Source organism: Antechinus flavipes, chromosome 2 (assembly GCF_016432865.1).
Source record: "Antechinus flavipes isolate AdamAnt ecotype Samford, QLD, Australia chromosome 2, AdamAnt_v2, whole genome shotgun sequence".
NCBI lineage: Eukaryota > Metazoa > Chordata > Mammalia > Dasyuromorphia > Dasyuridae > Antechinus > Antechinus flavipes.
The window spans coordinates 271,935,134-271,957,576 of record NC_067399.1 but is presented as its reverse complement, the minus strand read 5'-3'; the positions used below and the strand labels follow the sequence as shown (position 1 = coordinate 271,957,576).

Below are 22,443 nucleotides of genomic sequence, written 5' to 3'. Positions count from 1 at the left end.
TACTACTATTGACTGGAAGTTAATTTTATCCCTCATCATGTTACCACATTTAACTGAAATTGGGAGAACCAAATATATTATTTAATCCATAGCTTATAGTTTTGCTTTTGGATCTAGAGATTTTTATAGCAGAGAATCCTACTTTGTATCAGAAAATTTTACAAGCACAGAAATCCTGTTAGCCTTTAGTCACCATTGTGGTTATATTTGGTTGGATGCTTTCCAATTTATTGGTGTCCTCCTTGGGCATGGTGATTTAGGAATGACTGATAAAGTGGAAGGTATCCAGAGGAGGGCAGCCAATATCTTGCTTAATAAAAACTGGTAGCAAGACCCTAGGGGATATTTAGCCTAGATAAAAGACGACTTAGTGAAGACAAGATAGCTGCCATTAATTATACAAACTGCTGCCTGTTAAAGAGAAATTGCATTTTTCTCTTCTTGACACCCTAAAGACAAGAACTAGAAATAAGGGATGGAAGTTGTAGAGACACAGTTGGGCTCAATATAAGGAAAAACTTCCTACCAATTTGTGTTATTTTTATAGTAGACTGGGCTTGCTTGAGAAGCAATGGGTTTTCCCTTAATAGAGCTCATTTAGCAATGTCTGGATGAGCACTCATTGGTGATGCCATAAATCTATTTTGTGTTCAGGTATGGGTTGGATTAGATGAACCCTGAAGTCCCTTCTGACTGAGATTTGATGTTTCTGTGAAAAAAAAACTAGGGAGATGAGCCAGAGAAGCCTATTTCAACAGCCTAAGGGAAAAAGGAAAAAAACAAAACAAAACATAAATTCATTGATTCTGGAGTCAAATTCTGCCAGTGTGATTTCAGATAAGTCACATAAAATTGGTTATGGCCTTTTGAGGTTGCTTCCACCTCTAGAACTATGATCCTTTGTGATCATCTGAAATGTCTTAGTACCTAATTATTTATAGAAACAATTTTTTGACAGGCTATTTCTGTGTCTTTTTCTTCTCTACTTAAGGCGTCAGTTAAGATTTTTTTTTTTACTTTCTTGAAAATACTCCATAGAACTCTAAACAGTGGAATCAGCCCCCCCCCCCAAAAAAAAAAAAGATTTTTCCTCTCCACTTGTAACTTGTGTCGCACAACAGTGGTTTACAGCACTGAGAAGACATAGTTTTTATAATTACTATATGGGTCAGTTATGTTTTATAGATATTTGCTTGGAGCAGTTTTGGCTTTTTGCAAGTTTATAAAACATAATTGGTTCATATATCTGATATCTTCTTAGTCTGATATCTTCAGTGGCCCCAATTGATTGGGTCTGACAAAACTGAAAAATGTTATTTTGAGGAGATGTTAATGATTTTAGAAAGCTCATTATTTAAATTTGGCTGTTGAGACAATAGAAATTTATCAACAACAATAGTGATAATTTTACCATTAATAGGAATGAGAAAATGGCTAGGGATTACTATTCTGTATCTGATTCTGACCACCCAGCAAGTTCCTAGTCTTTTTTTTTTTTCTCATAATAGTGGCCATATAATTGCCTTTATTGCATAAGTGTGGCTAATCCAAATTAAAATAGGTTTTAAAGATGACTGGCCTACCACTTACTTGGTAGTCCTGGCTCTAGTCCTGCCTATTCCTAAGTAGGATGGTTCTAAGTAGGAAGGTACCGTTCCCAGATGGCACATTAAGTAAACCCAGGCAAGAGGTGATTTGTTGAGATGTTAAAATTCAATGCTGCCCTCTTTTTGATTCTCCTCCTATTTGGCTACCTACTCTTTCTCAGTTTGCTTCACAGGTATGAGTTCCTTCCTAAACCCTCATTTCTCTTGCTGAACTTTCCTTTTTACTAACCTCACCTCTACCTGTGGATTTAATTATTCTCTTTATGTTTATGACTCCAAGCTCGATATCTAAGCGTACTATCACTCCTGAGTTCCATTCTTACATCTCCAATTACCTATGGGACATAACCAAATGGATGTCCTATAAAAATCTTAAATTCATTGTGTTCAAAAGCAATTGTTTTTCCCCCATAAATCTATCCCTCTTTGTTGTTGTTGTTGGAACCATTATCAGTCATATCCAACTCTTTGTGACTCCATTTGGGGTTTTCTTGGCAAAGATATTGGAGTGTTTTGCCATTTCCTTCTGCAGCTCATTTTATAGATGAAGAAAAACTGAGGCAAACAGGATTAAGTGACTTGCCCTGAGTCACACAGCTAGTGTCTGAAGCTGGAGTTGAACTCAGGTCTTCCTAGGTCCAGACCTGGAGTACTAGCTACTGTACCACCTAGCTACCCTATTTAGAACGGTAGAACTATTTAGAACACACCATCATCCTGCCAATTAACTCAGGTTCCCAGCTTTGACGTTATTCTTGAGTCTTACTCCTCCCCTTTGCCACCACTTTCTCACCACAACACAAATAATCATTTGTCAAATTTTATTTACTCAGTTTCAATAAATCTATCCCCTGATCTCCATTCATAGAGCGACTACTTAGTAACTGTTAACTATCACTTACTTGGTAGTCGTTATAATAGGGGTAGTCCTGTTATCTGGACTATTGTAAAAGCCTCCTTTTTGGTGGTTCTGTCTTTTAAGAAATCCTTCATCATCATAGCTAGCTGCCAAAGTGATTTTCAAAGTAAAAGTCTGATCATGTCCTTCCTCCCCTCCCCACACCAGGATCACACCAGGATCTCCTTATTACCTTAGGGTGAAATAAAAACTCATCTGTTTAACATTTGAAACTCTTCACTAGCTGAAATTTCCCCATCTTTCTAATGTCCTGATTCACTATTCCATTCTACATGCTTTGTGATGGAGCTGTACTGGTTTGCACATTCTCTTACAACACAATACCTATGTACAGCCTTTTATTTCTATGCCTTTGTACTGATTGTCCTCATCCAAGAATATACTCACTCCTCAGCACTCTCTCTTAAACCCTACTTTCCTTTAGGCTCAGGTGTCCCCAATTACATGAGGTCTTCCCTAGTAAGCAGAATTCTTAAATGTTTTTCCTTGAAACGAATTTTCATTAAATTTTGATATAGCTTATATTCTTAAAAGGACAATGTTTAACAAAGCTTGCCATGACTGAAAAATTTCCAGAATTTGAGATATGGATTAATATGCCCGATGTACCACATTTACCCAGTGGGAACATTATAACTAAGAGTGTACAGAACTACATTATTTACTTTTGGAAGCCAGGCTAGGACTAATCACTTCAGTTAGTGGATGGCTTCTCTAATTCTCTAACCTTGCCTACTAGTCAGCTCTAGCTCTAGCTAATGGATTGATTTACAGTCTCTTGAACTCACAAGGTTGCCTCTGAGGAAAATTAATAATATGCTATATTATTTAATAATTACTTATACTTCATAACCCATTTTTATTGTCAAACTTCATTTTTCAGCCTAGTTCAAAATGAGGCATCTCCCAGTTTGAACTAAAGACATGATTGAAGAATGTGATCACTTATAGCCCCAGAGACATTGGCTGGTTAACCAGTTTAAAGCGGGACCCTTGCTTCTGGTTATATATAAACAGAGGAACAAGCTTTAAGCTGAGTTCCCCTATCAGAATATAGCTGTCCTGTCCTGCTTTTTTCTTGTAAAAGTTAGGGGTGATGTGGTCACCAAAGGAAAGGCTAAGGGGGGGTGAAGCCAGTGAGGTGAGGTAAAGGGGATCCTCGTTGGGATTGTTCTTGTTTTTCCAGTCAAGATTATTAGAAGTGGCTGAGTTTCATAAAGCTGTTAACATTCTTTATCTGAGAGAGTTGTGGTCAGCTATATCAGAAGACCAGCTTACTTTACCTAGTTGCACCTAATTACAAGATTTTTCTACTACCTAATCAAGGTTTCACAGCTGAGACTGTATTTCAAATCAGGTTTTCCTGACTCTAGGCCTGGCACTCTATCATTGTACCACCCAGCTGCTCTATTTAGAACTATTTAGAAGGGGGTTCAATAAATATAATGTTCTCAGTCCCACTAGAAGTTGTTGATTCACTGAGATAGGGACAGTTTGACCTATTAGCTAATATGCATCACTGTTAGTAATTATCTTGTCTGGAAAGCTTCCCTCAGCTTACCTTTGACTCATTTTTACTTGTCATAGTTTTGGGGAATTTATTTGGGATTTTGGAGTTAAGACCATGTCCCCTAGACCTCTTACCAGTACTTTTCTCTTCTTTGGACCCTGGTGGACATTTTCTGCCCAATGGGAGGGTTTTCTTCTAGGGAACTTTAGCTGTGAACTGCTTTCCCCCCTGAAACCTATATTAGTCTTCAGGCAAGGAGGTAAGTATCTGTAAAAAATTAGAGCTTTGTATATACATCTGGAGAAAAATGACAGTATTTGCCTAGATATATTCCCTGTGGATCATCCTTTGAAGGAAATTTGGTTTCCTTCAAGGAAGATCTTCCCAAATAGAATTGGGAAGATAATCTATAATCCTCATTAAGGAATTTTATAATTTGGATTTTTTTTTCCCCTTAAGGAAGACCCCCCAAATCGGGGGTAATCAGAATGTGTGCACCATTTTCAGCGTTCTCCCAAGCCTGAAGAATTGAGAAAATCCTCTATTTCTAGTTGGAGAGTGACACCACATGCCATCATCAGTGTTCTTCAAAGTCTGGGGAACTGAGGGGACCTCGTCTTCCCCTACCCGGGTTGGGAAATAATTAAATATAGAGCACAAATTGATTTATAACCCACTATTGGTGTAAAAGGGATTTTTCTTTTTATGTGAATGACTGAGTGTATGTATATGAGTGAGTATACATAAGTTGCTTTTTTTCCCTTTGGTCTGACCACTTTTGGGGAAGGGATGTGTATGGTAATAACTATTTGTGTTTTTGTTCTCATCAGTGGTGTTCCATGACAGTGCCCCTTTAAATAATCCAGGGAGGGTGACTGGTCTCAAAAGATTTTAGCCCAGATAGATCGATCCATCCCTGTATTAGTTTATAAACTGGATCCCTGGAAAAAGGACAAAACCCATTGGCAGCACTATCTATGCTAGGCAACATGGCACTGTGAAGCCAGTTGTTCAAAGGCAAGGGTCATTGAGGAAAATTCTGTGTGTCCTCAGGAAGTTTCTTTTGTATTAAAAGAACTGACATAATCCACGGATTTTTCTTTAGCCATTAACTGACCACTGGTTCTAATGCTAAAAAAATGACATCTAGGTGTTTTTTTGTTTAGTTTTTTTTGTTTTTCCCATCTTGAACAGTCAGAAAGGAATATAGGACTCCTGAACCCTGCCCATTAGATTAATAAATTGAACATCTGGCCTGGGGCAAGGCTGTTAAGGAGGCAATTCCTCAGGAGGTTTCCTGAAATGATTAAAAGCTTAGCCAGGGCATTCTCAAAGACCATTTCCACAAGTATATACCCTAGATTGGAAACTGGGCTAGTAAGTTTTTTTTTTTTTTAACTTTTCCATACAGAAGAGATGTACTTTACAAGATAGAAGAAGTAAAATCCAGAGGCTGCTACTCAAGCCTCAAGCTAACACCTAGTGGGAATGTGTGTGTGTGTGTGGGGGGGGGTGGGGAAGAGGAGAGAAGAGAGAGAAAGAGAGATTTCCCTTGGTCACATTTAAGAATTAAACATGTAAATATACACACACATATATGCATATGTATATACACACGCATATATAAAATAGCAAAAATTATGTGCCAATTCCTTTGGAGAAACTTTTTGAAGCTTCAACTGAGCCAACGATGACAACTTCTTCCCCTCTTTCCCCCCATTAAACAAAACAAAATTTTAAACAATTAGATTTTGGATTATTTGGTTTTAAAAGGAAAGAAATGTAGTTGGTGAATTATTCTGACCTCATATCAACACTTTTAAGTATTATAAACTGAAAGATTTATGATTAGTTTTAGCAGATTAAAAACAAAATGGATTATTAGTATTTATGAAGCAAATTAATTGACCTTTTAAATGATTTTAAATCATCTGATGATACCTTCCCTCTTCAAGAAGTTATTAGTCGTGATTGAAGGGGCCACATAGTTTTCGTGAGGTCATGGGAGCCTTTTGGTCCTTTGAATTTCTCCACTTGGCCAAATAACATTCCTAGATTTTATGAAGACTACCCTAAAGCAGTTACAGATCACTTCAAGTTATATTTAAAGGTTATAATTCTTGGTCAGATATGACTGGTTTAATGATGATTCTCTTCTTCATGGGATAGAGAAAAGCCATCATAAAGGCAACAAAGACTTCAGTGGTGAGGGAGAATTCTGATTCTAAGGATCTCTCAATTGACCTTTACAAGATCCACATTGGGATCCCAATGATCTGGAGGATTACATCAGATTAAATCAGGCAGTTAATCTTTGCTTAAAGGAATGGATGATTTCATAGCATGCCCGGAGTTGGAATAAGTTTCAGGAAAACAGTGCAAGACAAGGGTGAGAATCCTAATCATTTCTATAATAGGCTGTGCAAAACTGCTAAACTGTATGCTAGATTAGACCCCATCCATCTGAAAAATGCATGTAATTTTAACACGAGCTTTGTTAGATCAATTCTTGCCTGAAATAAGATAGTATTAAGACTACCCTGGATGGCGTGATTTAGTCAGTTTAGATCTTTTTTGAGGGCATTGCCCTATTTGGATATGAAGGTAGGAAGCTAGAAAAACAAGAAATGGAGAAATGAGGCTCATATAGAGAAAAGAGAAAGGGCAAGTTGTTATAGCTGCAGTGTAGGAAGCTTCAGTCCAAACCATTTTCTCTTTCTTACTGGTTTTTTTTTTCCTAAGGCTCTTGCATAGGTAGTGTTGGAGACCATTTCAAAATCTTGGGACTCATGTGAATGTTTAATGTTTTGTAGGAAGGGCCATATTACTATACAGTATAGAAACAAAAGATGGGACCTCAAGAATGAAAGGTGGAATGGATATAGCAGAGGACTTGCAATGCCTTCATTGGAGGAGTAAGCCCCACAGGAGAGGGGCTGTGGATCTTCAAGTGGACCTTTTGTTTTCTTTGAATCTGAGCTCTTATCCCAAATTATCTGCATTCCTCTCCCCAAAACAACCCTTAAGGTTGGGGATACATTCAGTAGATACTGGAGCCTCTAAATAGGTCCTAAGTTATCCTGATTCTATGGATTTCCCTTCAGTGATACTTTCCTATCTCCTTATGCCTTTATCCTTCTGTAAACTTATTGGGACAAGATGATTTATGCAAATTGGGGACTATCATTCCCTACTTTCCTAATGGTACTCTGTCTCTACAGCTGCCCACCAAATTTGTTCTTTAAGATATACTTTGATCAACTTTTTTCTTTATATAGGCCTTGAAGAGGCAGTCAGTTTAGAATGTCAACCAAATAATTTTTAAAATTGTATGTTATCATCAAAAGTATTTGTAAAAGAAATGTTACAAATTATAAAATGCAACTTTCTTGATTAGGAAATTAAAGATTTAACTCCCTACAGATTCTGAAAAGTGAAGAAAATAAGTAGGCAGAAAAGGGAAAAGAGAAGTAAGTACAACTTAGTTGGTAAAAAAAAAAAGTTTTAGGTTGACTTTTATAAATGACATACAGACCTTAATTGTTAGTAAGGTTAGACCATATTTTTGTAAACTATTAACTAGGGCTGAGCAAACTCAGAAAATCATACTCTTGTTTATCAGCAGGAATATAAGCCACTGAAAGCCTCCTGCCTTAAAAAGGTTATGGTTTAAAGATTTTTGTAATTACTAAGAATATATTAATATATTTTTGGTGGAGTTCAATTAATTTCTTCATGTATTGGAACTAGGAGTAATATGAGTCTATATCTTTCTCCCTTTTTGGGAGAGTGGAAGAGATGTGAGATGTTTTCATCTCATAAAGAATACCAAGCAATCATTCAGTGGTGTTTAGTTGTTATAGATTAATAAAAAAGCATTGGAATTGAACTATACAGCTTAGGAAGTAAAGTAAACTTTGGCTGTGATTAAAAACTTTTTGTGCTAATTGGGAAATTTAGATCTCTAAATAGTCTAGTTGAAAGACACTTTAGAAATTGAGCAAGTAAAAGAAAATTTTTGGAAAAAATGAAGAAAATAAGTTTAAGGGGAGAGATTCTTTGATTTAATTGAAATAGGCAGTAGGAAGGGAAAACGAAGCTGTCTTCTCCCTATCTCCATTTATTTTATCTCAAGTTTTACTGATCTATAAAACGGTAGTGTTTACCTCCAGGATTGTTGGGAGAACCAAATGATATGTCAATTAAGTGCCTAGCATAAATTTGATAATTTGTTATATTAGAAATATTGTTAGAAAAGTACACTCTTTTTTGCTTCTCGAGTTACAGATTCAATTGTTAAAAGATTGATGCAAATATGTTTGAAAACTATTTAGAAGTACACAAGATTATGGAAATAATATCTTAACCTTTGAAAAGCAGTGCTTAAAGTCTTGCCAGCCCTACAGTGATTTAATTTTATTGAGAACTAAAAGTTACAAAAAAGAAAGATTCAATTCATATCCTTATTCATTATGCACAGGGCCTTAAGAGTTTTGAAGCTTTTTGAGGTCTATTCTGTTTTAGATATGATTATTATATAATACTATATGTGTTGGCTACTGAGAGTCTTAGTGCTCTATTCTGTTTTAGACATAACTATATAATACCTTGTGTTTGCTTATATAGTACAAATTGGGGATCATTGTATTAACTGTGTTTTGTGATAATTCTCAAGTATTCTAGCCTAAGGAAAAAGGGCCATGCCTTGTTAGAGATTGACCTGACTTTTTTAGAGCCCTTTTCCTGGGCAAAAACTACCCCCCCCCAAATAAAAACAAAAACAAAAACAAAAAACCCTACTACTCTAACAATCCTTTACTAAGAACATTAGATTGAGAAATTTTGATAGCAGTGGTTTATAATAATTTTATCCAACATACTTTGAACAAACTTAAATCATAACAGTTGGGAATATAAATTGGTACAGTCTTATCTGTATTTCTTAGTACTATTAATATAAAATTAATTGTATATTTATATGGCAAAACTTGATAACATCAACACTGTTTGGGGAAAAAAATCAAAACACTTCTCTTGTATTAGGATATTAGGTTATAAATTCAGCTGTTAAAGAGTTTTCTGAAAGCTGCTAATTATTTTGGTAAGTGTAATTGTATTTCATTAAAGTTATTAGTAATGGTTTCAGAAACGTTTTCATTTTTTGATATTTGAAAATAGCTTTTTGGACATGATTTATAAGTTTGCTTTGCCTTTGTTGTTGATATTATATAAGATTCTATAATATTTAAATCTGAGAGTGGCAAAATTTCAGAGGTAGAAGAACTAGCTTTACACCCAGATAGAATGGGAAAGTGTATAAATCAGCTTACATTAAGAAAGTAAATTCCAGGCAAAGAATTGGAAATTGTGGGGATACCCAAAAATTCAACTTATTTTTTACAATGAATCCCTAAATTGTGGTTTGGATATTTTTATAAATGCTGAAATATTCTAGCAAGTATTAAGTTACTAAATAGTAGTAAATAGTAAATTTTACTATTATTTAAACTGTTTTAAGGAGATTAAGAACAATCCCAGCATGAGGGATTTATTGTTTTACAGCTATCATATGAAGATCATCTCACTAATTATAAAGAGGCAGGTTTGGGCTAATGGGAGAGAGGTGAGTGTCACTGAAGTTTCAGAGGAAAAAAAAAATTGGAACTGGAACCTAGAAACTGCGTATTAGTAACTTCTTCCTTGTTCATGGAAAAGAGAAAATGTGTACATCAGGAAACAACAAAAAGATAATTGGTTTGATTGGAACATTAAGTTAAATACTTAGAGAGTTTTACAAATTAAAGTTACTGATCAGTTTAAAAATAACTTTTTAAACTGATGTGTATCTTGAAATTAGAAATCTTGCTTTAAAGCATATGAGACTTTTATCTATTTTTATAATAGATTATATTCAATTTGAATTTTAAGAATTCTCTTTTTCTCCATACAAAAGAGAAACTTATTTAAGAGAGTAGGGAGGAGTAAGCCCAAGTGGTCTTGAGAATTGATAGAGGAGCTATAATAGCTTGGGAAAAATCATGCCAGTTAGACATAACTGAATGATGAAATTTTGTAGAGACGGTAAAAAAAAATGGGAAAAAATGGAAAGAAATAGGTAATTACTATGCAGAAAAAAGGTATAAAGACAAGACCTTTGTAGGTGACTCCTTATTTGTAAAATTACCAGGTTTCTTGAAATCATCTATTTGAGCAAGGTCATCATCTGTGTGAGAGGCTTATTTGAGTTAGGGAGATTGCTAAACAATGGATCAAATTACTGAGAATTTTGGAAGTCTCTGTCTTTGTAAATGTAAATGATATAGAAGTGATTTCTAATAATTGATTTTCATACCAAGATGAGTTTAAACTTGAGAAGAAGAAAAAACTGAGGCATGTTAAGTGAAATTTTTTATGTGAGTCCTTGCTTCTTGCAACATCATGAGAATGATATAATTGTATCCAGTCCTAAGTCCTATTTAGTGAAACTTGCTGTAAAAGACAAAAACTATCTAGGGGACTGTATGGTTATTTTTCTGAGTTCTGAATTGTAGTTATTTGATGGATTATTGCCAGTAATATACCATTTGAGAGAAATACCATAAGATACTCAGAGGGAATGTGATCCAGAATTGTAATGGAAAATCTTGTATATTTGTATTCTAGAAAATCTTGGCATGGCTGAATCTTTGCCTGACTCTTGATTCAATTTCCCCAATGTGTTACTTTCTTTTGTATAGGAATATTTTCCACCTGGTTCATCCTGAGTCTGTCTTATGAGGTATAATTATACTGCATGATAGATTGTCAACAGTTACTCTTACCTGAAATCAAACAGAATTGATGAGGAAGCTTTATCCTGGCATATATGTGTTGTTAATCTGTGCCCGTAGACATAGGCCAAGAGAAGAGTTTTGATACTATTATAATAATATCCCTGCTTTTTCTTTTTCTGACAAATTTCTATTATCAGAGCAAGTGGTTAGTAAAAAATTTCAATCTGAATATGTAGTCATTTCATTTCCCAAATAACTAACTATATGAATGTTTGAGCTCATCATCTTCCCACTATTACTTTCATAGTCATGTATAAGATTAAGCCCCTGAAATATTTCATTCAGAATGCTATAGGAATGATTGAATAAGGATAAAAAACTTGTGAAATAAACATCTGAATCTGATAGTTTGTGAAGTTAAAGTAAAAAAACTACTTCTGTTACATTTTTAAGAATAGAATTTCATTGCAGTCAGTTATTTTAGTATACAGTATAGAGTAATTTTTGCTTAATATGATTCCATTGAAATATGGTTAACAATTGAACAATTTTAATAAAACAATTCATTTTATATGTTCTTATTTTCTGTACAAATTTAGGAATTAAGTGTATATGTACATTCCATCTCAGATCTTTTTTAAATTGGAGTAAAGTTAGCTTCTAGTGAGTAAATTCATTTGTGTAATTATTGAATTTAGGATTGAAAAGTATCTGCCTGCAAAGTATTGTTTTCCAGGTTTTCATATATAGAATTGAATCTTTAATAGCATTTTATTCTCTTAAAAATTTGGAATTAACTGGAGTGGAAAATTTTGAGAAAGCAAAGAGATCAGATAGTCCTGTATGTCAATTGTAAATGGTTCTAAGGGGCTATATAAAAACAAAATTCCCTGGTTCTTATTATAGTTCTGTTATTAATAAAATCTGAACCACAAGGTTTAAGCTGGTTTTCACCACATGAAATGGTTATTGGAGAAGTAAAATTTGAGAGGCTATATACTAACTTGAATTGAGATCTGTTTTGTAAAAGATTTTAGCAGGAACATCTATGGCGTCTCAAGAAGTTCTTTGGAAACAGTGAAACACATCTGCTAAGGAGGAGTCCCCTGCATAGCTGCCCTGAGAATAAGACCTATTCCAGATGTCTAAGAGAAGATATTTCCAGAGATCAGACATGGATTATTTGGGATTCAAGATGAAACTTTCTAATTAAATGGACATTGGGAGTGGGTTATTAAAATGCAAAGAGACTTGATGTTAGATAGTTAATGTTGATAGTCATTATTGTATTTCTTTGGCTATTTGTTTCACTGTATCTGTATACTGAATTCTCTATCTTGTTATCATTAAAATATTATTTTAATTATTCTTGTTATGACTTATACTATAATTAATCATTCTTCTTGTTTCTATACTGACCAGTAAAGGAAAATTGTGACAACCTCTCACTGAAAAAAGGGAGAAATAAACTCTACTAAATCTACATACATATCCTAAATCTATACACATATCCCTTTCTTCTGAATCTTGGTATTCTCCCACAATCTGCCACCCTATAGTCTGCCACCTTACAATCAGCATAATCAGGAAAGACAATAATTACTTGAATTATTTACTTCAGATATTAAAATGCTTGAATATTTAAGTAATAGCCAATTGATTGACAATTAGGCATAGACATTAGGCAGAAGTATCCAGAAGTATCCACTCTCCCTCCTCTTCTCCCCTCATCCAGCCCTCCTCACATCCAGTGCATTAGCTGTTTCTTGGGAGTTAAATCCATGGGGAAGCTACTCCATCTTCCAGGGATCTACTCACATGTCTTGACATATATACTCTGCAGCTGGGAAAAAAGGAGAGAGTGAGGGCATATCATTCCCTTTCATAGAACCATTGAGTGAGCAGTTTTTCTACTTAGAAGCCAATAAGGGAATAATAGTTCTATCATCCCAGAGTTCTTGAGTCTTCAATACCCCAAGATAGCACATGTAGTTGGCCCCAAGAAAGCCAGACAGTTTTATGCAATCTCATTATATTGATATGTGGACATGTTTTTCATGTTAGGAAATAATCTCTTTTGGATGGGAACTGTATATTTTTTTCTATATATTTTTCTCCATAACTAGCACCTAACATTGCCTAGGTATAGATGCTTAATAAGTGCTTGTTTGATAGAATAGTCTCATAGACTTTTTGAAAATATTAGTTGATCTATATTTTATGGGCCAAATTTTTTTTGCATTGAATCATATATTAACACTACTAAGTCATAATTTGAAACCGAAGTCACAGGAAAAAATGGTTCTAAAAAGTTACAAAACACAAGACAGGCTTGTGTGTATGTGTGTGTGTGTGATGTTTTATTTCTGTGTTCATTTAATGTTGCTTGTAATACACATTGTATGTTGTAAAATCTTATTCAGTAAGAATAGTCTCCCTTAAGCTTAGCCTTTGTTCATGATTAATAATATCATGCAGATAGTATTTAATAAGTTTTGTTGATTGAATGACTAGAAAAGTTATCCTACCTCTTGAAATTCTTAAGCACTATTAAATAACTATTTTTGGGAAAATAATTTGAAAACTTCAATTAATGATAATGAGGGCAATAAATTGTATTTCTATTGATTCTGTTGATCTGTCTGATAATTTGTTTCTGAAAAGGGAAAATTTTGAGAGGTTGCAAATAGGGATTTGAAGATGAAGAAAAATTTATTGTTGGAGTCTAATGAGGTGGTGGTAGTTTGTCCTGCATTCTTGAAGATGACCATGACATCAGAAAGGTGACGTCATGACATGCAAGTGAATTGGATTTAAGAGAGTGAAAACTGTGTTAGTTTACCCGCCTTACTTTCTCATCCAGAGCCATTTTGTTCCAGTGGCCAGAAAAAGATCAGGATGATTGGAGATGGCCTTGAATGCAGTGGGAGACCTTGGCTTTTTAAAATTAAGATCTTCTCTCAGTTCTCAGTTTGATTGAGGTATAACCATTTAGTGATTAAGGCTAGTTATAAATTGAGGCAGAAAATGATCTTTTTCACCTAGTCAAGAAAAATCAATTTGGGGAGGGGAAGACCCTCAAGGTTTCTGGCCAAAAAAATGCTTACCATAAAGAAAAATGGTGGGAGGCTAATTTACTGCATAGTTTTTTTTCCCCTTGCTTTAGAATAGTATATGGTAATAATATGCTTCCCTCTTTAATATATAATCAATTTTATTTTTTCCAGGAAACTGTTCTTAAAGACAGTACACAAGTGAAAGTGACTCCAGGGGATAAGATACTTCAAAGTACCAAAGAACACCGGATAGAAAAAAATCGGCTCAAAGAGATAGATCAGCAGCTGAAAGAGTTGGAGGAAGATTTTGTAAGTCTTTATATTTCAAATTTTCAAATGTTAATGTGATCAATTAATATGTGAAGAAAAGCAAAATGAAGCCTTTGGCATTCTATGTTCTGAGATATATCAAATCAGCCATAAAAATCAACATGAAATTTAGAAATAAGAATTTGAATAAAATTGAAAATTTAATCCAATAATAGGGATCACAAATCCCTCTTTCCTGGCACACAAATGATGCTGGGAGCTGCTGGCTACATCTCTCCTCTTTTTACTAGTTGTATCAGGAAGCTGGCTCAGGTAGTATAAAAACTGGTCTGTTTCAGGGGAAATTAAGAGATAGAGGGACAATTGGGAAGAGAATAGATTGTTCCTTGATTTTTAATGGGAAGTGCTAATAGGGCAAGAGACACATTGTCCAGGAATTGGGGGAGAGAGAATACAAATTGTAGTGAGCCATCATATATGCAGAGAAATATACTTAGGAGGCATAAGAGGAGAAAATGCATGTGGCCTGTGAGAGCTACTTACTATATGTCAGTTCTAGAGCAATGGGGACTAATGTACAGAGCAAAACTTTAGAGTAATGGAGGTGCTTTTTAAAAAACTCATCACACCCAGAATGCTTTTCTCAAATGTTTTTTGAGCACTTTTCACTTGGAAATAGCTAAGATCATTTTGGCTGAGAAGTTCTGAGCTTCAGAACTTCAGAATCAGCAAGTATAGCCTTTGAGAAACCAATCACCACTTGCTTGAAACTCACCAGGAATTCACGATGAGAAGTAGTTATACTTGTTCATAACTGGGGAGAGCTGCAGGTACAGGAAGTTGTGGCAAATGACAGGGCAGCAGTTACAATGATTTATGAAAGCTGCTGAGATTAGTGGAACACCCCAACTTCCAGAAATACACTATGCTGCACATTCAGAGGAATTGGTGGAGGAGAGAACTAACACAGAGAAACAAATTCCCACTTTACTGAGGTGTAGAGTCCTATCTGATGAAAGTCACTGAGACTATTCAAAGTTCTTCTAAGGGGAAGAGTTGATTGCGATTGCTAATGGGTATCTTTACTTTCAGTGGTTTAGAGTACATAGTTCTGTATAATTCCACTTACCTGAAAGTAAAATTGTTTGTACTTTGTCTCATGATACTTTGTCATTACAAGGGGACAATATTGAAGTTCCTAGAGCATCTGAATAGTGACTAAAAGGCAGATTGATGAGAAAATTCCAAAATGTACCTGACCAATTTTGTCAGTAGGGAGTCTCACACAAAGGCTGCAATCCATAGCTGGAAATAGAATCCACTGTAATTTCTTTTGAGACATATGAAACATATGAAAAATACCAATTACCAGGGCCAGGAAAAAATTGTTGATCTCAGATATTATATATAAGCTAGTTTTAGGTGGTTGTCATTATTGCCATCATTCTTATTGTTCATCCTTTTTTCTTGAAGAGGAACAATGACTTCAGAAGGGTGATGCCTTGACTTGCAAGTGAATTGGATTTAAGTGAGGAAAGCACTGTTTAGACTCATCAGTCTCACTCTCTCCTCTAGAGTTTTCATAGGAATTCAGTGGCAAGATATAAGTAAAGACAATTGGCGATAGCCCAAATGAAGAGCACAAAAGCCAGAGGTGTCATGGAGAATAACAGATAGACAGACAGACAGACAGAGCCAGAGAAAGAAACAGAGAGAGAGAGGGGAGGGGAAAGAGAGAGAGAGAGAGACAGAAACAGAGAAACGAGAGAAACTGTAATGCTGGAGAAACTGAGGCAAGATAAAGATCAGAGCGTATTTAATATTTTATTTGAAAGGGAGAGATTTACTGGGACCAAATGGATCCATGGTTTGGTCCCAAGGCGGAATGAAATTATCATCTCCAAGAATCCTGCAAACAATATGAGTTCTCAATGACATATATACACGTGGCTCAGACACAGGGAATAGACTGAGGCAAGGGCAGAGTGCTAAGAGCTGAATGGGACTCTGACAGGGTAGGGGGAAGGCACTGGAGATGCCTCTTGATAAAATGGTTTGTGATAATTCTGATAGATTGGGATGGGGACAGGCATTCTGATATTCTAAAATATAAGACCTTTTATCTTCATCAAATATTCTGATGATTAAGAGGGGGAGGGGTAGTTTTGCAGGATTGAGCAGAAAAATTTAGGCAAAACAATTCAGGGACAATTTAGGGAAACTAAGTCAGGACAATTAGGAAAACCGAGGATAATTAAAGAGAACTGTAGCACAACAAAACAGAGAGAGAAGGGGGAGGGAGAAGAGAGACAGAGACAGAAAAAGAGAGAGAGAGAGAGAGAGATGGAAAGAGAGAAATATATAGAGAGAAACAGAGAGAGAGGGAGAGAGAAACACAGAGAGAGGAGGAGAGAGAAAGAGAAGCAGACACACACACACACACACACACACACACACACACACACACAGACAGAAACTATTTTCAATGCCAGAGGAGTTTGTGTTTTAAAAAAAAATGGCAGCAGGAATCAACTAATGTGCCCCTAAAAATTCATCCCCAAAATACTTGGTATGCATGTTATGGTTTTCCAAATAAATAGTTATAGTTTATAATTATCTCTGCTAAGAAAACCCCAAGGAGGTGACAAAAAGTCAGATATGACTAAAAAAGGATGGAATGTTAGATTGATTTGAACTATAGAGTACTTATCTGCCTTGCTCTCCCTTTAATTATTTGTTCTGTCTAAACTCTGCAGCAAGCATGAATACATAATTTTGAACCCAGAGGAACCACTTACATATCTTACCAATTGCAACTAGGCACATACATCACAAAAAATTAGACTGTTTACAATTCTAATTGGGGGTACTTGCTACCTTTATTATACTAAGATTCAGCTTTAATTGGTTCATTTGCTCTATCACTGTCAGTTAATAAATATTAAATAAAACTCTGTGCTAAGTGCTTGAAAATCCTCTACATCTGAATACTAAAATTCAATTAGACCCCATATTTAGCAAAAAACAAAAACAATTTAATTAGTAGGATCATATTTCAGGTATAGAAGCCCCTATAGGAAAAGCTTCCCAAAAATCTTGCTTCCACCTTCTAGGATAAAGCCTCTTTCTGCTTATGAACCAGGAGGAGGAAATATTAGGAATTTTATTTAAGTAAGATAAACCAGTTGTTCTCCAATTCCAATCACCCAGGAGTGGGGTGAGTAATCACAGTCACTCAGCACTTGCAGGGGATGATCATATATATCTGGTCTTAGGTCAGTACCAGGATAGGCCCTGCCTTTTCCACTTGGTTGCAAGTAAGGTCAACCACTGCCTGTGCTGGCTCACTGCTCTGTGCTTACTTTGAGAGTCCTACTTGATAAAGGACAGGAGAGATTGCTCACGGAGATGTTTTTGCCATCTTGGGGGCATGAGGAGTATTGCTTATCTTGCCCTGAGATTAAGAAAAGTAGTTGCTCATGAAGACTTTGCTATATTAGTCTACGCCTCTCTATCCTCCTTTTCCCCTCAATTTGACTTGATTCTATCCTGACCCTACAATGCTTTTACTAGATATGTATCCCAAGAAGCATAAAAAGAGAAAAAAGTCATATATTATTATAAAAATTTTACTAGCAGCACTCTTTGTGATAGGAAAGAACTAGAGGCAAAATAGGTATCTATTAAATGCAGAATGATTGAATTGTAATATTTGAATATCATGGAATATTCTTATACTATAAGAAACACTGAATATTGAGAATTTGAAGAATTTAGAGAGACTTGCATGAACTGATAGAAAGTAAAACAAATAGAAGTTTTAAAAAATAATCTTATAATAACCATAAAGAAAGAAAATACTTTTGAAAGACACCAGAATAGTGACTAATCTTGACTGTGTCAAGATTTCTCAGCTGAAGAAGTGGACCATCTCACCTGGCAGATTGCCAAAGTTGATGGAAGAAGAAAATATCAAATGTTGGAGGGGTTGTTGGAAGATGGGCACATTAATATACTTTTTAAATGGAGCTATGATTTTAGTCCAGCTATTCTAGAAAGCAGTTTGGAATTATGATCCAAAAGTTTCTAAATTGTATATATCCATTGACCCAGCTATTTTACTACTACAATAATAATATATGACTTTTTTCTCAATTTTTGTGTTCTTGGGGTATATACATAGTAGGATCATTGTAGGATTATAGGATAGAAATGAGTTAATTATTTTCTTGGTGTAATTCTGGAAAACCACAGGATTTTCCAGAAAAGTTAGACCTACCGATATTTCACCACCAAGAGTACCTTGATGTACCTGTCTTCTCACATATTTTACATTATTTGTAATTTTTGTTTCTTATAAACAGGAAAAATTTTTTAAAGAATATGAATATGCTGTGCTTGAAATAAAAAAAAATAGCTTCCTAATATATACCACCAAAAGATAATGATCTTTAAGCTGTTTTTTTTTTTTTTTTTCAGAAAACATGATAGATTTATTCTGATCTACTTATAGCCTTTGGTCTAATTTTTACTTAAAATTTTTGGTGGATTTTGTAGCATGGTTGGCTGGGGCTATTTGTTCTATTCATAGCTATGTTATAGAGTGAAACTGTAATAATGATTAGTTTGATTTAATCTGTATCATGCTTTGCCATCCACACTTAACACTATAGTGTTAAAATAATACCAGGTAGTATCCTAAACAAGCAGTTGAATGGCTTGAATGTAGTTGTAGTTCATGTTTTTTTAATATTTTATTTTTTCTCCAATTACATGCAAAATTTTCTAAAACATTTTTTCTCTTCTTTCCCTTCCTTTTTTCTTCCCTCCCTGAGATGGTAAGCAATCTGATATAGGTTATATATATATGCAGTCATGGTCCAGGGGTCCTCAAACTTTTTAAATAGGGGGCCAGTTAAATAGTAGGTCCCTCAGACTGTTGGAGGGCTGGACTATAGTAAAAACAAAAACTTTGTTTTGTGGGCCTTTATAATAAACTTCATAGCCCTGGGTGAGGGAGATAAACGTCCTCAGCTGTCGCATTTGGCCCTCGGCTGTAGTTTGAGGACCCCTGTGTTAGACATTATCATACTAATTGTTTTCTGCAAAGACACTTGAACAAAAAAAAAACGAATGAAAGAAAGGAAGGAAGGAAGAAAAGTGAAAAATAATATGCTTCATTCTGTATTCAGAAAACATCAATTTTTTGTCTGGAAGCAGACAGCATTTTTCATGCTAAGTTCTTTGGGATTGTCTTGGATCATTGAATTATTGAAAAATAGCCAAATTATTTACATTTGATCATTGTGCAATGTTGCTATTACTGTATATAATGTTCTCATGGTTCTGCTCACTTCACTTAGTATCTGTTCATGTAAATCTTTCCAGACTTTTCGGAAATCATCATACTTATCATTTCTCATAGCACAATTATATATTCCATTACAATCATATGCAACTTATTTAGTCATTTCTCAGTTTATGGGCAATCTCTCAATTTCTAATTCTTAGTCACTATAAAAATAACATAAATATTTTTGTACAAATAATTCTTTTCATATATAAAGAATACATGTGTACCTTGTTCTAGAAACTAGAGGTGGAAAGGAAATTGTACCAGAAAAAGGTAAAGTGGGAGTACTACATCTCACAAAGAGGCAAAAGAAATCTATTATATTTGAGAGAAAGAATGGAGGGGGATGAATATAGTGTGTATCTTACTGCCATCAGAATTGGCTTAAAGAGAAAAATTTTAGACATATTCGATTGCTAGGTGAAATTTCTCCCTCCTCATTGAAAAGTGGGAAGGGAAAAGTGAAAGGGGAAGGAATAAGCTAAGCAGAAAGGAATACAGAAATTGTGAGGAAAAAGGAGTAAGATAGGGGGAGGAACTCTAAGGTGGGAGAAGGGATACTAAAAAGGGAGGGCTGTGAGAAGCAAGTGGCACTCACAAGTTTAATACTGGGGAGAGAGGGGGTAAGGGGGGAAGGAAAGGGGAGAAAAGCATAAACAGGGGTTAACAAGATGGCAAGTAATACAGAATTGGTAATTTTAACCATAAATGTGAATGGAGTAAACTCTCTCATAAAGAGGAAGCGGTTAGCAGAATGGATTAAAAGCCAGAATCCTATAATATGTTGTTTACAGGAAACACACCTGAAGCAGGGAGATACATGCAGAGTAAAGGTAAAAGGTTGGAGCTGAATTTACTATGCTTCAGGTGAAGTCAAAAAAGCAGGAGTAGCCATCCTGATCTCAGATCAAGCAAAAGCAAAAATTGATCTAATTAAAAGAGATAAGGAAGGAAACTATATCTTGCTAAAGGGTAGCATAGACTATGAAGCAATATTAATACTAAACATATATGCACCAAGTGGTGTAGCAGCTAAATTCTTACAAATAGATTCTTTTCCCTTTTTGTTTTATTTCTTTGGAACACAAACCTAGAAGTGCTATTGCTAGATAAAAGGGTATGCTGTGTATTATGGTCTTTTGGGCATAGTTACAACTTGCTCTCTAGAATGATTGGATCAATTCACAACTTCACCAACAATGCATTAGTATGCCAGTTTTCCCACATCCTCACCAACATTATTTTTTTGTCATGTTAGTCAATCAGATATCTGTGAGGTGGTAACCATATCAGTTGTTTTAATGTGCCTTTTTCTAATTGTGACACAGAACATTTTTTCATATGACTTTAGATATCTTGAATTTCTTCTTTTGAAAACATTTGGAGTGGGGATGTCTCTAAATTTGTACACTTCACATTTCAAATGAATTACTTTTATGTTGGAAGTCTATTCATTGCCATTTTTTACACTATAAAAAGATTTGAAGTAGAAATCTTAATATTTAATAGTTCTTAATATTCTACTACTCTCCCCTGAGTATTTTCTGAAGTATTACTCTGAAGTTAATCACATAGAGCCAAGGATCTAAGACTTCTTTCCCTAGCAAGAGCTTATTCCTATCCTCCTCACTTGAAATACAGTCAGGAAGAAATGATACTGGTTAGTTATTAGACACATTTGAATGCTGGCTCAACAGCTAATCAAAAAGGATTGTTTTCACTACATAGTTAGTGATTGGAACTAGTTACAAAATGTCCAACTATTCTTTGCACTGGGAAACAGATCCCTTCCATTATCCTCCATTGTGCCTTTTGGAAAGTAGGCTCCTCAGTCTCTTCCATCTGGAGATAGCTTTTATCTGAGCATGCTGCACCTGCTTCCCAGAAGCCTGTTTAACAGTAGGGGAAGAGATTACAACTCTTGATTTTGGTTTCTTGCTGCTGGAACAATAATTATGATATTATTGCTGACTATGTGAATTACTGAAGAAATTTTAAGATAAGTTTGAAAAAAAAGTAATATATATTTCATTTGGCTTGCTTCCCATCTACATTTGTCAGCTTCTTGCATATGCTGTGTGGACACCTCCAGTTCAAATTTTATTCTAACAATAAAATATAATTAATTTTACTCATTAAGACATCATGAGCTTTATTTATAATGAACCTTCCTTGGATACCAGACAATGTGTATTCTATGCCCAGAAAGGAGAAGCAGCCTCTTCTCCTATTCCTTCCAAATTCTTTCTTGGTGCCAGACTTAAGAATCAGTTGCTGTCCCTGAACTGTCAACTTTTAGGTTTGTATCTCTCCAAAGAAGAAATGGAGATGATGATATCCCTGTCTTTCCCTTCTTTCTACCCAAGAACTTTCTGTAGTAACAAAGAACAGTTATTTAGAAAAACCAACTGACACAGTGACTAGCCTGGCAATGTGTATAACATTGTGTGCCTGTGGTCCCTTTACCTTTCTGTTGAAAAGAAGGTACACTTCCTTAATCTCTAGCCATGACAATTATTCAGCATTAAGTTTTGCTTTAATATTCATTTAATATATTATTTTAGTCATTTTAAATATAGTTATCCTTCTGTTTTATACTGTATCAGTTCAGATAAGTTTTCCAGTTTCTCTGAATTCTTCACAGTTGTTTCATGCCATAGTAATATTTTGTGACATTTCATATATTGCAGTTTATCCGGCCATTCTATCAACTCAGTGAATAAGTATTGTTTTCATTTTCGTTTTTTGCTTCCACAAAAGAAATGTTGCCATGAATATTTTAGTAGATTTTATTTAGTATTTTTTATTTAGTAATTTTTTTGGACAACCTTAGGTTGTATTACCTCTTGTGGCTTCTCTAGGAAGATGGGTATGAAAAGTTTAGTCACTTTTCTAGCACAATTGCAAATTGTTTTCCAGAATGCTAGATTAATAATTCTTTGAACAGTGTATAAT

At 34.9% G+C, this 22,443-nt stretch overlaps 1 protein-coding gene across 4 annotated transcripts in view; it reads left to right on the top strand.

Annotated features, from left to right (window-relative positions):
* Positions 1–22,443, top strand: part of FSIP1 (fibrous sheath interacting protein 1) — a 271,977-nt gene that overhangs the window by 72,605 nt on the left and 176,929 nt on the right. For all 4 annotated transcript variants that reach the window (XM_051977060.1, XM_051977059.1, XM_051977063.1 and 1 more), the window contains one exon: positions 14,037–14,174. In XM_051977060.1, the coding sequence (XP_051833020.1) occupies positions 14,037–14,174 (138 nt within the window). The remainder of the gene's footprint in view (positions 1–14,036; positions 14,175–22,443) is intronic.